Here is a 17,214-nt window from a genome sequence, read left to right on the forward strand (position 1 = left end):
CTTCGAAGTATCACATTTGTCTTCCATATTCGCGATGTGGTCGTTGAGAGAACTTTGCCACATCATTCACGCGTTCGGCAGGCAAAGCACGCTTTACAGGCGTTTAACACTTTCATGTATAACGCGTGCGCGAATTTCATTGACGCTCTGCGTGTTAAAAGCGTCTGCTTTGATAGACATCGGGGACAAAATTATTTACTGTAAATACGGAAGAACGATATTATTTCTGAAACTGAATATATATTACCCTATCCGTCTGATAACGCATCTTCTTGCAGAGCGAAAACTCCGGTGACTTGGTGGATCCTATCGAAGATGAAGACGACGCCGTGTACGGCCACGTGTCCATGACGCTTACCTACCAGCCTCAACTGTCCACCAGTCAGACCTCTACTCCCGTGGGGGGAAGACTTCTCATCCATCTCAAGGTGAATTCCCACAGCGACGCGACGCGTGGGTCAAAAAAGGAAATGAAACGCTTCGTGGTATACTATATAGATAGCAACTTGAAGCAATTCGCCCTATGCACTTCCTGTTTAAACGAGGACAGAAGTCATTGGTGCATATTGATCCGCGATAAATTTCTAACGGCACATCTGTATAACGAACATTAAGGGCTGCGTTAGCGCTCCCTTTTGTCCGCCGACGTCCTTAAGTGCTAGTTCTTCGAGTTCCGTAATTGAGCGAGTCTCTCTGGGAATTAGGGTGGGGGGAATACACGTGTGTTCGCAGAAGAGAAAGAAGGGAAAAGGTAAATGTCGGTTAAGCACAAAGGTGACTGCACATTCCACTGCAAAAGGAAATTTCATTGATCTCAGAATGGTTCGTTGCACAGAGTAAGGGCAAAGTATCGTATAGCCATATGCCGGTCCGCGGGTATATTCTGTGGCAGTCACGGTCACCATGAGTGCTAGGCAGTTACGAGATGAATTCAAGCGCATTCCAAGAGTATAAAGACGTTTTTTTTTTCTCTCTCTTTTTTTTTTTCGACAGCACGTAGCATTGCAGGTATTTATGGCCCAAGCAGAATCCATTTTGCCGTAAGTCAAAGTGCTTCCGGTTCCGCATAATTACTAAAAAGCGAAGTTGTGAGCAGTGGACCCGGCACGGTATACGAATGATTTATCGAGGAATTAGGAGAGAGGAAGTGTTCGAAGGTATAGTATAACATTCTGGTCTCATAAAACAGCGTTATAGCCGTGCCTGTAGGTAATAAGACTAGATTGAAGGTGATAAAACTAATGCCCGTTTCTTCTCATGAACGATACCCTTTACCTTTAGTAATGCGCCGCCGTCCTAGATAGACGGGCTAGGCAGGCCGTGCGTCTACCCGTCATCACCCCCCCCCCCCCCCCTCAGGGACTGCGAGATAAGACTATACTGGGTGCTTTTTTATTCTTTGCAGATTTTTTATTTAAAAAGCTATATGAGAGCAGTGTAGGTACCGTTTTTGGTGGTGGGCTATCTCTCGAAGAGAGTACGTAACTATAGTGTAATTAGGTAATTAGTTAAATTAAAGATTAATAAATAAAATCGTAATAAATAAATAAATTAAATTAGTTAGGTAATTAGGTAAATTAGGTAGTTAGCCAGGTAATTATTTATTCAATTAAGGACGTTCGGGCAAAAGAGAGACAGCAGAAAGGGAGAGACAACCGTCGTTAAAAGCATTCCTATTAAAAAAAATCGATCGCGCGTTGAAATATCGATCGCAGAATTGTGCTATGCAAAGCTCTAATTAAAGAGTAATTAATAAATTTAACCGTTATTTATAAATTTTTTGCTGGTGTATTTATTATTTAATGAATTTAATTAGTGAATTAGTAGTCTAGTGGTTAAGTAACCGAGAAGATGTGCGCCTGGCCGTATAGCTCGACTTCAAAAAAACTGCGTCTGTGCTATACTCGTATTTTTATTTAAATAAATCCGTAAAGAATATTTAAAAAATGTATATGGTTGTTGTTGTTTTAATTTTTCCTCCTGTTCATACGCGCCGATTTAAAAGTACCTTCCTCCTTAGACAAATATTTATGCAGCACAACAAACAACGATAGCTATATGTTGTGTCGTTATACTTTGTCACGTGTTACGTCAATTGCTATGTCAGTCAGCTCGTTCAGAGTAATTGTGTCTTGTGTTGCGGTGGTGGTGATGATGAAAGGGCTTGCCGTTGTCGGCCTCACGTATGTGGGCAACGTCACGACTGATGCCCTGGCGGAATGATGCGTCCTGGGCCGACTTCTAAGGGAACTGTGCCGACATATGTCTGAAAATGTCTGAGGAAAACCCAGGAAAAACCCCAGACAGCACAGCCGGCACCGGGATTCGAATCCGGGTACCTCCCAGTCTCGACGTGAAATGGCCAGCACGCTAACCACTGAGCCACGGGAGCTGGCATTGTGTTGCGGCATTCTCAAGTATATGACACCTGTGTAAGAACCTCGCTTGCCTATAGTACACTATCATTCGTTCGGCCCCTGTACATTTGCAGGACGTTCAGGACCTTCCGTCGCGACAATACGGTGGCTTGTGCGACCCGTACGCAGTCCTCAAGATCCTCAAGGGACGTGGCAAGAAGCGTCGTAGTGGTGCGGGCAGCAGCCTGAGACGTCCAAGCTGCATCAGCGGCAACGGGGGCAGCGGTGGCACTGGGGGACATAGGATCTGCCAGTACCAGACGCAAGTCATGCGCAAGACCCAGTGCCCGCTCTTCAACGAGACCTTCGCCGTGGACCTCACCAAGAACGACCTCAAGGATTGCTCCTTGCAGGTGGCTGTTTACGACGTTGATAAGGTACGGAATTCTTCGTTCTAAAATGACGTATATGTGTCATTCTTCAACTAGATCGTGTACGTCAGTGTTTCCCCAACTGTGTGTCGCAACCCCCAGGGAGCTCGTGATGGATTCAGCGGGGGGTCACGAAACAGCTCGGGAACTTGAAAAAAAAAAGGAAAAAAAAAGAAGACCATGCTCTGCCCACTATCCTGCATCACAAAAAAGAAAAAAAAGGCTCGTGGTGGCGGACACCGAGGTCTAAAAAATAAGCTCACAATAGGAACAGAAATTCCCGCAGCAATACGTTTTTCTTTCCCTTTTCTTCTTCTTCTATTCGCAAAGGTTCCTATAGCCTGTCTGAATTACTCTGGCTTGGACTGTCAAGTTAAATTTCAGCATCAATGTTGGCTGTTACTGTTCATGCGCTGAAATCAAACAGCTTGTGGCATCGCTAAAAAATCTGCGGGGGGGGGGGGGGGGGGGGGGGGTCGCTACGCGATATCTTATATTTTTTTATCAGTCGTAGTGTAGCAGAGTTTAGGAAGCACTGGTATACGCCGAATGTCCGCTTTTCGATAGAGAAAACAGTTCATCTGAATGAACAGTACGAATGGCTTTTTGCTCTCTCTTCCAACGAAAAAAAAAAAAAATGAATAAATTCGACTCCAAATACTTCATTTCGCTCGTGTATTTCCAGTACTCAAATGACACACAAATCGGAGAGTCAACTCTGAGCCTAAAAGAACTTCAGCTGATAGAGAATCCCGAAGAACGACTCATCACAGTAGATCTCAGGGAACCTAAACAGGTAAGGTCCTACCCTGTGGGGGCTTCAAATAACAGTGTAGAGAATCTCACGAGATCGTGATGTTTTTTTGTTTCTACTAGTACAACGGTGAAATCTTGTTCGGACTCAACTACCTGCCCACAGCTGAGCGGCTCACGATCAACGTCATGAAAGCCAGTAACCTCATTTCGCCGTTGAATAATGTCGAGTCATTCTGTAAGTATACAGACATACCCAGTTGCCTTAGGACGTTAACATTCCGCCAACATTCGCGTGCTAGTTTGCTTGTGATGCAAGAGCAAAGTTTGCCAACTATAAGACGAGTTACTATGATAGGTGGGAATCAGGTATGTATATCGGGCAGGGAGGCCAATGCCTTGGGGCCTTGAGGGTATTGTTAAATAAAATAATTAAATCAGTGTTTGACAGTAGAGTATTATGGGCTTGAGGGAGTTTGCTCCTGTCATGTTATACATAGGGCCTGACTTTTTAGGGTTAAACCCGTATCCGCCCGATATTTACCCCCCGAACGAAATCTGTAAAATTCGGGTTTAACCCGAATCTACCCGAAAACATCCGGGTCACGTGGCACCCTCATAAGCGTGCATTAAAATAAAGTTTGATAACATTGCTAAACACTAGTTCCATGTTAAGACAAATTTTTATTAAACAAAAAAAAATCACCCGAATACACCCGAATTCCTGACGACAGAATATGCCATAACGGGATTTAACCCGAATACACCCGAATTTTCATATGAAAAATATCACCCGATATTTACCCCCCGAATTTGGCCAAAAATAAAACCCGAAAAAGTCAGGCCCTAGTTATACATACAATGTGTGCACATAAAATATGCTAACATGAGTGAGCTGGCTTCCCCAATGTGATGGATTTTCAGGTGTCAAAATTTTGTACCAGTCTTCCTAAAAACCCTGTGATTTTGATTGGAGTAACGTGTCATGGCATTAGACGTCCAAATTCATGAAGGTGCAATCTTTGACTCGTCCCATTTTTTATTTGAATCGGCAAAGTTAGCTTAATTAGTGCGTGACACCACCGCAATCTATCCAAGCGTGCGTGTAGCAAAAACATGTATTAGTATCACCCAGGATGTTTTGAACTTTTATGACATGCCTCCTATTTTGTAAAATTAAGTGACACTTTTTCCCTTGACACCCTGAATATTTGTTTATCTATTTGGAGAATACTGCCAGCCATCAGTTGAAGGCCAGGGCAGAGAGCACAAGGAAGAACAACACAGGGACAGAGCATAACATAACGAAAAAGTACAATAGAACAAGTGATCGCCTAATTCAACATGCTTAGTTGGTCCATAACTGCCTTAGAAAAAGCTGCGGAGCTAGGAATGCACGTCAGGTGTGGTGGTAACTTGTACCATTCGCGAGTAGTGCGAGGAAAAAAAAGAACAATTGAACAACTGCTTTCTTCAACGAAACTCACTTATGTGTCATATATGCCATATTATGTACACTGGGTCTCTTTTTTTTTAATATAAAACCTGATTCCTCCAGATGTTCATCACCATGCATCGATTTTGAACTCCATTACATTGAGCATGGTTTTTCCGCATTTTTTGTCCGCCTACTAATCCCAAAGTTGCGATGTTCGAACCCTACCGAAAGCGACCCAACGCCTCAGGTGGGCAAAATTAATCCATACGCTAACCATGGCGTGCTCATAGTTGTCCCGATGTAGAGTGTCGAATCTTGTGTCGTCAACAATCTAACCGCGATGTCCTTGCTTTCCCACCAGACCCCTGCGTACGGGCCCTGCTATTCCACAACGGCAAACTGAAAAAGAAGAAAAAGACGGCACCACAGAACGGCACACTCTGCCCCGTGTTCAACGAGTCCCTCACCTTTGATGTCCCGCAGGCTGAGCTGGACCGCGTCGTCTTTCTAATCGTTGTCAGTCATCGGGACCCGAACCAGGGGGGGACAATCTCGTCCCCGGAGTCACCCACGACACCCGTAGGAGCTCAGCAGGGTGGCCAACCCCAACAGCACGTCGGCAAAGTGCTCCTGGGCTCCAGCAGCCATGGGAGTCTGCTGCAGCACTGGAACGCTATGAAGCAGAGCCCCAGGAAGCAAGTGACCCAGTGGCATACCCTAAGATAATGTGTCACTAGTCACGAAGATGTTTGCTGATTATGACGAGCAAATCACAGCGTAACTCTTGGAAGTCTAGTCCAAAGCCTAGTCCACAGCCTAGTCCACAGCCTAGTCCACGTCGCGTGTGGTATATCGTAGACACAAACGCCGGACGTCTTCAGTGTGCACCAAGGTCTCAATATTGGGCGTACACTCTTGTCCTCTGAAGGACAGTGATCATGTGTGTTCCTGACATGAGTGAGCATGTTTCGTTATTGGCCCATTGATACCACATCTAGTTTCAATCAATCGATGGTGAACCAATGGATCATACCAGATAACCAAAGACAGGCAGTAATTTTGTTTTCGTACTCGCTGTTATCAGGGCGGCCATAATGATACTTCCCGGGACAAGGCTCCTGATATGAGTTTTGGTCAGTGTATATCAAGTGGTGCAAAGGATGGACTTATCACACAGCGTGTGTTAAGAACCGAAAGGTATGTTGTGATAAGAACTTGTGGCTAATGAATATGTGATAAGTTGGAACGACACTGCGCAGTGTGAAAGGTATGTTCTGATAAGAACTGCAAGGGAACTCGCGGCTGATAAGTATACACCAGCACAAGCCAGAAAGGAAGAAAGCCGATAGTAGGAAGGAAGCACATATGGCACGTGTGATTTCCTTCTCTCTGGCTTGGGCGGTAGACAGTTTTCAACTGCGCTTTCAGTACGGCTAGGGTGCCTTAGGGTGCTAGGGCTCCCTCTGCACAGAGGGAGCTCGTATTCATGCACCCTAAGTATGGCGTATATGATATGTTGGCACGACAGTGTGCAGTGATTCTGGGCAGCATAATCACTATGTGTATATATAGCTGGTTTCAATGTGCTTCAGTGGTGGTTGTGCTTTAGCTCTGCACAATGTCTCTTACTTTTTAGTTAGGTAAGTGGTTTAAGTACAAAGCTATTTTTTTATATTTTGGCAATTCTATTTTCTGAGCACAAGCTATTTTTTTTAACGTGAGAGGGCTTCTGGTTGATGGAAGAGCAAGCTCCAAACTATGACAAAAGTTGCAATGTCGGGGATGTAAAAACGCGGAAAATTGCGCAAGATGTCACTTCAGAGATTTACTTCAAATGGACTCATTTGAATTTTCTAGAAGTACGAAGAAAGAATACGAACGAGTTCAGCTCCACTCTTGATTCGACGTTTTACATGACTGGTTTAATCACGTACTTACTCTACACTATATTTTGCACAGGTAACACAGAGAAGGACACTGTGATGATCACACAAGCACAATTTTCCAGCCCCAGGAGCATTACTTCCAGGTTACACGTATATTTATATTGATCTACACATAATAAGTACACGATATATAGTATAATCAACCGCTGCATAAATGTTACGTCGTGGTGTAACCCCTAGCTAAAAGGTTGCGTATACGTTGTATAAGCCAACCTGTGTACTTTGTACTGTGCATTTAATACTTCAGCAGGGTTATGATCGTGTACCTTGATTTTCGCTAAATTTGTCTTAATGTACTTTAAGGCTGACTGTAGACAGTCATCACCTGATGGAGAGAACGTTAGCTGTCCTGCATGCTCCGCGTAGTTCCAGTGACACAGCATTTCCCTAAAGTCTCTGTTTTGAAAAGAAATAGCTTACAATTAGTAGACGGACTGACTAGTCTTACGGTGCTTAATGCGTAGACATAGCTTACAAGTGCCTGTGTCACGTGATTTCTGCGCTGACGTAGGGATACCGAAGAGAAAGGATTGCGGCGTACCGGCACAAATGGTTTTCGAAGTTAAAGCTACCACTGAATCATAAATGATAGCTAATGAGAGACGTGACACAGGCATTTGGTCGCTATCAAAATATTGGTGCTTGTACAGTTCAGAATAGGAAATAGGGAGTGATAAAAGCATTACAGAAAGCAATTCCCGGGCATATACTTTCACTTATACCCCAGAGCGAGTATATCACCCTACATTTTCATCGCATCCAAAATCCTGTAGGCGCGAAGAGGAAAGAAAATTCCCCTATTTTCTCCCTCTACTTGGCGTAGGTCTGTTGACGTCATTGGCGGAGACCAATCACGGCGCGCAGACGCATCATCGCGTTGGTGCCTATCACTATAGGGGAGAGGCGATGCAAGCGCTTTCGTCTTTTTCCAGTTTTATCAAACTTGTAAAATGTGCGAAATATCAATGTTAACAAGCGCTACGCAACATATAGGAGACATATAGGAAGACGCGGGATAAGCTCTTCCTAGTATATCTGACACCTTTATTGCACCCACACATCATATTGACCACCTGTATATATAGGAGACACAAACGAATAAGGTTTATATGGGCAGGTGTGTCAACAAAAAACTTGTGTTTTGGACATGTAAATGTTCATTCTGATCAATGTGGGTGTCAACCAGTCCTTGGAGCTGCAGTGGTACGTACTAGGCAAATACAAAGACAGGGTAGAGTGTGAGATTTTGGACCACATCATATTAGGAATGCAGGATAACTGCAGTGTGCATAAGACAGCTTTCCCTATATCGCTGTCAGAAGAGGAAATTGGATTGATACGAAAAGGAAGTTTGGGTTGGGTATCGAGAGGGGATTCACGTATACATATTTCGTTTCTCCCGTATGTACGGGTGGGCAATATAATTCTGTGTGGTTGCGATAAATGTGTTAGTTGCCAGTAAACGCCTGTCTTCCTGTGTCTTGTATTGTGTATAGCGATTGATAACTTGAACCATCACCAACTAGCCCAACTTTGGTTTGCGCGAAATATCGATTGCCTTGGTTGATTGATACTTAGTGTACGCAATGCACTCGCTGCATATTCGAATCATATTTTGCGTGTATCGGATTACGCAGATACATAGAACACACGAAGGCCTTTATTTATTTATTTTTCGTCTTTCTTTCTTTCTTACCAAGTTCCTATAAATTACTTGCACAGAGTCAGAGGTAATTATTTTGCTATTGATCAGTACATGTACGTGGTGCGAGTATAAAGGTCTGCTCTAACACACTCCCAATGTGTTCACTGCATACACCGAAGCCTTAAAAAACATACTTTCGTCAGCACGACACACGATAATAAAACATTCCACTGAAATGTGTTCGTCTCGTGAAAAATATAAATATCTCTATTTCTCTATGCGTATAAGTCGGCCTTTTCGATGACATTTCGCCCTCAACCTCAGGCGGGCTTGCTCGAAGTCTGTACCACATTTATCACCGTTAGAGTTGTAACATATAGATATATAGTTGCAGTGTAACAGCAACTCACGGGCTTTATAGACGTGACAGTCTAGATTGAAAACTAATGGAACCTTTCGTCGTGGTTGTTTCGACGGAGCTCCAACCGTAATTTCGCGTCACTTAGTCGAAGCACAGCACCGTCGGAATTTTTAGTCATACGGGTTGCGACGTTGTTGGGAAAGATAGCGTGAAAGTTCGGAGTGGAATGTTGTACGACGTTCATAGCCATAGTATAGGCGCATGTAAGATATAAATATGCGAGGAACAATTAAGATGCAGGCGAGTCCACGCTGGCATCAACCCCCAGAGCTGGGAAACGATAGAGTTTTAGCAAATCGTTGATAACGTGGCTTGCGGTGAACCGTATCAACCGGAACCAGTCAGTGGATAAGATTCTGAGTCGCACACGACTGCGACTGGTTCCGATAGGCACGATAATCCTACCAACGGTTCGCTAAAACTGCCTAAGTTTTATTGCATCGTACGTTATCGCCTTTGCGTATATACGATGCACTAAAACTCACTTATTAGGTAAAAGTTGTAAAAAATTGAGGTAATGTTGTAAATGTAGAGGTAAAAAATTGTTTCGTATAAAATATGCGATGTTTCGCGTTGTCTCTCTTGAAAGCATCCTTATATGCATGAGAAATTTCGACGGAGCTGACTTTAAACGTGCTTTCCCTCGCTTGTACCCGGTGAAATATTTGTCCAGTACGTACGTACAGGTAGTACAGCGCTGGACAAAAGTTTACGGAACATTCCTGCCTCAGAGTTACACGTTAGCAGCGAATGGGACCGTTCGGACTTAAAGACACGTGCCTAGGTAACCCAGACACACATGTTTCCAAGTCCTTATGGTACCATTCTCTGCTAGCGTGTCACTCTAAGGAAGGAATGCGCCGGAACGTGTTCCGTAAACTTTTGTCCAGCACTGCACGTACACAGTGTACTGTAGCGTTATAGCCGAATCCGGTTACAACGAGCTTGGCCGTGTCGCCTATACAACGATGTGGCCATTGTGAACGGAGTCGGCTGTGGTAATTAAAGTTGCGAGTTGTTTATTAGGCTAGAACCGTTTGATGTCACCATTAGCTATAGTGCATGCATAATGTGCGTCGGTAAATGTGTTTAGCTAAAAGTTGGAGTTTAAAAAAAATATGTCTCCCTCGTTTTCGTGTTACGTAGCTGTAGAGTAATTCACATAAGTGTATTCATATATCTGTGCTCAAGTAAAATATTATGTGCATGGAGTTACCTCTAATTTCTTGCACATGCTATGTATACATAGTTCGCTATACCGCGATATCAAGTTCGCTATATTCGCCAAACGCACGACGGACGTATTTCTCATCTCCCGGAGTGTTAACCTTCCTTTGGACGAGGTACGTTGACATCGGGAAATTAATTTCATCGCTGTCACCCTCCACGTCTGTACAGCAGGTCAGAGAAGCAGCAACATGATTCCAGTGAAAGTGTGTTTGTCTATTCGTTTGTGCAGGCTCTGTATTTGTGGAGGCCATGATTGGTGTGTGTTTTCCCAAATAATTGTGCTGTTAGGGTGACTGTGAACGTCAGCCGACACGGATTCTTTAGAAAGAAGAAAAGATGAAATACCCAAAGAGATGGTATTGAACGTAGTATTGTCACTGTATAACGAAAGGGTACAGATATCAAACTGGAAGACAATCTCGCTGTATGCCCGAGACATATTTATTATGAAACGCGACTCGTCTATCTTTTTGTCAGCGGACAGTCTATACTAAATGTGTTACGTATATACACACTCTTAAAAATGAACTTCACCGCATAGCACGCTCCTAGCCAACCATAATCTCGAATGATATCGTTGTCTGCCCTGATTTGTTGAAAACGGGAGGCGTATGCCTTTTTTGTGACACTTATGCTGTTCATAATTGTCACAAAAAAGGCGTACGCCTACCGTTTTCAACAAATCAGGGCAGATAACGGTATCATTCGAGATTATGGTTGGCTAGGAGCGTGCTATGCGGTGAAGTTCATTTTTAAGAGTGCAAGATGTGTTGAAATGTCCGAAATACTCCGTATTAGACGATCAGTTTCGGCTCAATGCAATGAATACTTCGTTTCACGTAACCGGCGGTATATGTGAAAAGCAGCCATAATTGCTTCCTGAACCCTGCATGTGTTTCGCATCCTTTGCGAAAGTTTGCTCTAAAAGGGAGTAAGGTTCCAAAATGTTACGCCTCTGATACGAGTAAGTGCCTGACATATAAATGGAGAGTAAATATGTTCCTCTGTGTCCGCTGGTGTTAATAAATTTCGAGTATATATACACGTTTCAGATCTGCAATTGGTCATCGACTGAGGATGCGATGTGTTTTCTGTATACATCATCCTTGTCCTCTCTCTTTTTTCTTTTTTTTTTTCATTTGTCTCTCCTGCGAGCTCTTACCCCTACCCCGACCCCATCATACCCCTACATCGTACTTATCCCTCTTTCACGCATTTCCGACTCGGATGCTGTTAAGACTTGTACCTCATATTAAACGCGGAAAAGAGCTCCATGTAATACGTTACGTTTGAAGTTACAGATAGTATAGGCGTGTAATGATTAGAAAAAGAAAGCGCTCGGAGATACGCGATTTATTAAGGCTTATAGCGGGGCTTAAAACAGTAGCTTAATTACGTCTGTTGCGCGGCGCATCAGTCTACTCCCACACAGTGCAGTATAAAATTCGAGGGTCTGCACGTTTTCCTGAATACGCATGAGAGATAAGCCACCGTGAGGGAGATGAGATAGATGCAGCCGGTGGGCTGACTCGGAGGAATAATGAGGTTTCTGGCATCTACTAGCTGGGATTTTACGTTGCTTAGCAACCGTAGTTTGTCTGGAAGTCATTCATAAGTCGCAAACTTTTTTTTTTCTTTTATCGGCAACGTTGAGATGATTCACCACAGCGTGATTTATTATTGTCACCAAGGGCGCCAGCATATTGGTATACAACGCCATTCCTTTTCTCGCTCCCCTTGAGTACTTCACGCGTGATCCTGGCGGCCTCCTTACGTCGTGTTTGCATAACGTCGTGCCAAGTCATTGGCGTACAAAGCGGTGCGTGGTGACGTCGTGAGTGACGTAATCAGGCGCAGCCCTGACAGAATCGACCCTCCTGCCGCCGCTCGCATTGGCGCGTCGCCACGCTTCGGTTGCCAGCGTAAAACTTCGGATGTGCATAGGGGACTCCCTACGCCCCCCCCCCCTCCGGGGGTGGGTGTACGCCCACTCTGGTTCGTTACAACACCACTCCCCTTTCTGAAATTTCTGAGATCGCCCAACACAGCTCGGTTACAAACATTTTCCATATGCATATATATATATCCCCCTCTTTGGAAGTTCGGAACCCCCCCCCCCCCCACACACACACACACACACAGCGGTCGATTTCTGGGGACATTGCTGGTTCTGGAACTTGTCTTCCGTCATACTAAAAGAGAAAATCGTTTCATATAGTCACAACCCCAGGTTGGCATTTTATATTATTGTCATTTCTCGTGAGAGTTTACAAAAAAAAAAAAGAAGAGCTAGGATACGTATAAGTAAAGGCTCTGGAGGAAGGAAACTGTCACGTGTCAGCACTTATAATAGGCGACAACGTGAACTCAAATGGCGTCTTGTCCCCGCCTGCCACCAACTGACACGTTGTTCTCTCTCAGAACCCGAGTAGACTGGGATCATAGACATATGCAAGCGCAACACTGATCACGAGAGATAACAAGGAAAAGGTTACGGCGCACGCAGTCACAGATACTGGTTCGATCTCTTCTTCCACGGGTGCAGGCTTTTTCGGTGCAGGTTTCGGTGGAGTAGGAGGAGGAGATGGAGGAGATGGAGGAGGGGGAGCAGGTGACGGTTCGGGCGGAGGTGGCGGTGCTTCAGAACTCGGTGTCGACACTTCCAAGATAATCCTCGTTCTCTTCGGCTTCTTTCGTCTCTTTTTTTGATCATCCTTGAGTAACATTTTGTTCTCCAACGACAAGCACACAACGTTTTTGCCTGCATCGCTCTGCATGCGGACTTGAGGCTGTCGCTGGGAGGCGACGACGATAGGGGGCGGTGGCGGCTTCCTCCTGCCTTCTGGAGGCGGTGGAGGTGACCGGATCGGTGTTGCTGCGCCCACCGGGACTAGTCGCGCTATCATTGGTTTGCTGATGGGGCTGGCGACGAACCGTCCGAACGTGACATTCCCCTGAGTGTGACCTTGGACGGCGTCCTGCTGGTAAGGATCCGGAGAGAATTGCTGCACGTTCTGTTGCGCGGGCAGCTGAACAAATTGTTGCGCAGGCAGCTGAATGAATTGCTGCATCGCTTGCTGCATCGTCTGCCGTTGTCCCTGTTGAGTAGGGGGCGAACCGTATTGCTGCTGCATCACCGAAGGAATATGATTGTCCTTGCTCCTGGATATGGATACTACTTCGCGCTAGGACTTTTTATATGCACGGTGATATCGGAGCGCGTGAAAGAAGCTGCGACAGTGGACGATGTACCCTCGTTGAATACGAAACGTTGAAGAGATGCTGTCCGAGAACTGTGTACTGCACGAACGGCGCGTGCAGGTAATGACGATGGTTCTTCAGGTACTTCACAGGTGGCTCAGAAGAAGAAGAAATATGCGAAGTTGCGTTACTTCGTTCGTGTAACGATGTGTTTCCTGAGCATACAAAACAGACGCGAGATTGGACCCTTAGGACCGGAGACCAACACTCGGACATATGCCCGTTCTGTGCCCGCCTTGTTCTACCTGTGGCCTTTGAACTGCGAAGTACATTTGCAAAGACCGGCGCCGAGTGCGCATGCGCACCTTGGTGGGAGATCAGAGGGGTCGGAGATCATATACTGAAGGCGACGCGGTTCCAATCCTGCTACCCACAAGTGTTCCCTTAGTTTTCCGGCACACTTTATTCCGGACGGATGTCCCACTGAAGCCGGCCCAGGACACATACTATCCCGTCTGCGCTGTACCACGTTTAACCGCAGTTGCTTCGCGGTGCTAACGAGGAAAGAAAGAAAAAACAGGTGTGACTTCCACGTGGACGTCACTGACACTTAAAAACATACGCATATGTGTATTTCATACGTTGGCAAAAGAAAATAAAGACATCTTGTTCTCGCGACCATTGTGAACCTCGCGCGCCAGATATCATTCGCATATCGGGAATCACGTGACGACGAACGTCGGTTGAAGAAACAGCCCAAGAAGACGGCCTTTTTGTTTTCAGGGGTAAGTTGTCAGAAAGCGCAGCTTCTCTGTGCATGCAGGAAGGACTGACTCGCCAAAGCGACGCGTGTCGTGTTCCTTCCCTTAATTGGGCGGGGCGCCAGTTCACGGGGATAGTTCTCGACTATTCCTGGCTTGTCAGTCTTCTTGTCTTTCGCACCAGTTTTCTGATCTGACTCCAAACTAATTTTGCAAATGTATATACGGATAGGAAACAGTTCAGACGCACGCAGTTGTATGAGAAATCATCCCGTACACGTGGGACAATCGCTACAATTAAAATAATAGAAAATAACAAAATAGAAATAAAAACGAGCTGAACACAATGGAGCACGATCCGTATACCGCCTCATGTCCTCCCTACTGAATCTACGCTTCTAATGGCTGTTTCCAGAGGGAGGGTTAAAACCCCAGAAACTAACTTTGGTAGTGCATTTGGGAGACGGAAACGAGGGTGAAATCCTCCTCCCCCATCTAACGTTCACATATACCACGGTGATAAGCCTCCTTCCGCCGCACATGTAGCTACTCATCGTCCGAGGCCTTTTGTATTTGGTATCGTCTGTGCAGATTAGCAGAAGTCATGCAACAGCAGACGACACTTTATGGAGATCCCCAGAAGGTCTTGTTTTATAATCCAGGTGGCGTTGGCTCCCCTAGCTGACAGCAATCAAACTATCCGACGATTTCATTGTATTTTCTTTTATTCGCTTAATATGTATAATACTGTTTTCCCGATTCTCCCCTAAAGTATAGAGCTCCGTATCGCGCACACTAACTGATGATCGAGCCCTAGTCGTACACTGTCCTCATATCGCACCTGCACCGTGGAGACTATGCCATGTATATACATAATAAATCCGTTTTAAAGCCGGAGTACGGATCGTCTTCATGTGATAGGGAAGACTTGATTGGCTTCAGTATGGGAGAAGGTATAATCTGTCACAAGAAAATACATTCCTCGGAGTGGTTCATCGCGCGTATATGTCATAGCGGGGCGGAGCCTGCGGGAGCAGGAGCAGTTCAGTAGAGAACAGTCCCGTGGCTACTCATAGATATATAAATGAAGATAACTAAGGCGGGCCCAAACAACTACTGCACGCTCATTTTCTTGTTCTTTTGATTTCGTCATTGATTGTCCTCCCATACTGTATAGCCAATCACATCATCTTCCTTCATATCAAGTCAAAAGCCGCCCTTTAAGTTTGAGTCTGGGTAGTTGTACAGATGAGAAACAGTTCGATGAGCTTGTCCTCTCGTCTTGCTGCAATAGCGTCTTTTTTTTTTCTCTCAGCACCAGGGAGCAGCATGTCAGCCGGCAAGGTGCTCGCTCTCATAGTCGTCGTTGTAAGCTTTGCGGTAGTCGCTGTCGCCGTCTCCTGGTGTTGCTGGTGTATTCGCTCGCGCTTCTCCGACAAGAACATCCAGCCGGTCAAGTCTGCGGCCACCGTCGCTGACACACTGGATTCCTCCAGGGCAAAGAGTTCCGCGGGATCCTTACCCGTGCCTGCATCCTGTCCATCTGACACAGCACCTGCAGCCATACCATCGCAGACCTCCGTCACAGCGAAACGCAAGTTGAGCATCAGGCTTCCAGACTCTTCGCCTGTCGTCTGCAAAGACGCCAAGGACACTAAGAAGACACTTACAGAAGCAATTTCGCAGATATCTTTGGAGCCCCTTGTAGCAGAGAACCTGTACCAGAGGAAGAGTTCCAAGCTCGACTTGTTCTCCCGTGAAAATTCGCTACTGTCCACAGACGGAGACACACTGCCACTTTCGCTGCCACTTTCGACCAAGACCAAGATGCCTACGGCAACCGCGACGAAGCAGCGAACTCTAGAAGAAGGCTTGACCATGGCCAAGTTGAGTGAACGGAAGCAATCTAAATATGATTTATTTTCTAGAGAGAACAGTCTCATGGACTCGGAACTGTCTCAAGGAGCGGACGATCAGGCCGTCAATCAGGCTAGGCTTGAAGAAGAGCTTTTGGCCGACTTAAGAAGAGAAGGCCAGACTGTGAAGGCCCCGCGGAAATTGAGCATTGGAAAGAAGGAGCTGCTAAAACAATTGGGGGAACACTCCGCAATGGTGGCCAACACAGCAGGCAGCCCAAAACCAATTGCATCACCCGTAACGGTAGCTGGAGCCGACCAGTCACCAGTGGTGGCAGCGTCTGTTGAGAAACACTCGTCAACTCCTCCGTCCACAAAATCGGCCAAATCGAAAGCCTCGAAAACATCAAAGAAGTCGCACAAACATAAAAAGAAGCACGCTAAATCACCTGATGGCGCGGAAGCAGAAAATCCTCAAGAATCGGCAACTAAAGTGGAGTCTTCTAGTCCCGCATCATCTGACGCCGTGAAAGGAGAAGCAATCCAAGAACTAGTCACTAATGCGCTGTCTACTAGTCCTGCATCATCTGACGCCGTGAAAGGAGAAGCAATAAAAGAACTAGCCACTAATGCGCTGTCTGCTAGTCCTGCATCATCTGACGCCGTGAAAGGAGAAGCAGTCAAAGAACTAGCTACTAAAGCGCTGTCTGCTAGTCCTGCATCATCTGACGCCGTGAAAGTGGAAGCAGTCAAAGAACTAGCTACTAAAGCGCTGTCTGCTAGTCCTGCAATAAGAACTAAGTCAAGTGATGCAACGCATGAAGAAGCAGTCAAAGAACTTTCCGTGAAAACACGATGTGTTATTTCTACAGCAACGTCTATCGAAACTCCACCAAAAACGATGACTGACAAGGCCGATGCAGAGGTGTCCCCCAGAAGTCGAGACAAAACGGAGTTATTACTACCAGACAAGAAATCCGCGGAGAAGGACTTAGCTGCTTCAGCTCCATTGCTCATAAGTCCATCTACCTCACAGGGGTCTTTACCGAAATAACGACTGTGTTGTCTTCAATAAACATGTTATATGTTGTTGTAGAACTTCGTACTGACGCCTTCCAATTTGTACACGTCCGTTCCGTGCCGGCGGTTTCGAAACCAAAACTAAGAATGACGTC

The 17,214-nt window shown here is 45.6% G+C and overlaps 3 protein-coding genes across 6 annotated transcripts in view; 2 read left to right on the plus strand and 1 right to left on the minus strand.

Moving 5' to 3' along the window:
- The window catches only part of LOC135401716 (synaptotagmin-A-like), a 74,875-nt gene extending 67,996 nt beyond the window's left edge, over window positions 1–6,879 (plus strand). For all 4 annotated transcript variants that reach the window (XM_064634260.1, XM_064634262.1, XM_064634263.1 and 1 more), the window contains exons 4-8: window positions 279–428; window positions 2,492–2,794; window positions 3,474–3,584; window positions 3,665–3,779; window positions 5,341–6,879. In XM_064634260.1, the coding sequence (XP_064490330.1) occupies window positions 279–428; window positions 2,492–2,794; window positions 3,474–3,584; window positions 3,665–3,779; window positions 5,341–5,705 (1,044 nt within the window). In that variant the 3' untranslated portion in view covers window positions 5,706–6,879. The remainder of the gene's footprint in view (window positions 1–278; window positions 429–2,491; window positions 2,795–3,473; window positions 3,585–3,664; window positions 3,780–5,340) is intronic.
- A 5,759-nt stretch (window positions 6,880–12,638) lies between these two features.
- LOC135400664 (uncharacterized) lies at window positions 12,639–13,355 on the minus strand. Its single transcript, XM_064632493.1, has one exon. The coding sequence runs from the start codon at window positions 13,353–13,355 to the stop codon at window positions 12,639–12,641; it is 717 nt and encodes a 238-aa protein (XP_064488563.1).
- Window positions 13,356–14,097: 742 nt separating this feature from the next.
- On the plus strand, window positions 14,098–17,128 carry LOC135401718 (uncharacterized). The gene is made up of 2 exons (XM_064634264.1): window positions 14,098–14,207; window positions 15,499–17,128. Exon 2 carries the CDS (start codon window positions 15,513–15,515, stop codon window positions 17,091–17,093), a length of 1,581 nt encoding a protein of 526 aa, XP_064490334.1. The 5' UTR covers window positions 14,098–14,207; window positions 15,499–15,512; the 3' UTR covers window positions 17,094–17,128.
- The last annotated feature ends 86 nt before the right edge of the window (window positions 17,129–17,214 follow it).

Source organism: Ornithodoros turicata, chromosome 7 (genome assembly GCF_037126465.1).
Source record: "Ornithodoros turicata isolate Travis chromosome 7, ASM3712646v1, whole genome shotgun sequence".
Lineage (NCBI taxonomy): Eukaryota > Metazoa > Arthropoda > Arachnida > Ixodida > Argasidae > Ornithodoros > Ornithodoros turicata.

Bases quoted from the DNA above. Each gene is read 5' to 3' on its own strand.
- LOC135401718 (XM_064634264.1), top strand. From the start codon at position 15,513: ATGTCAGCCGGCAAGGTGCTCGCTCTCATAGTCGTCGTTGTAAGCTTT.
- LOC135400664 (XM_064632493.1), bottom strand. From the start codon at position 13,355: ATGCAGCAGCAATACGGTTCGCCCCCTACTCAACAGGGACAACGGCAG.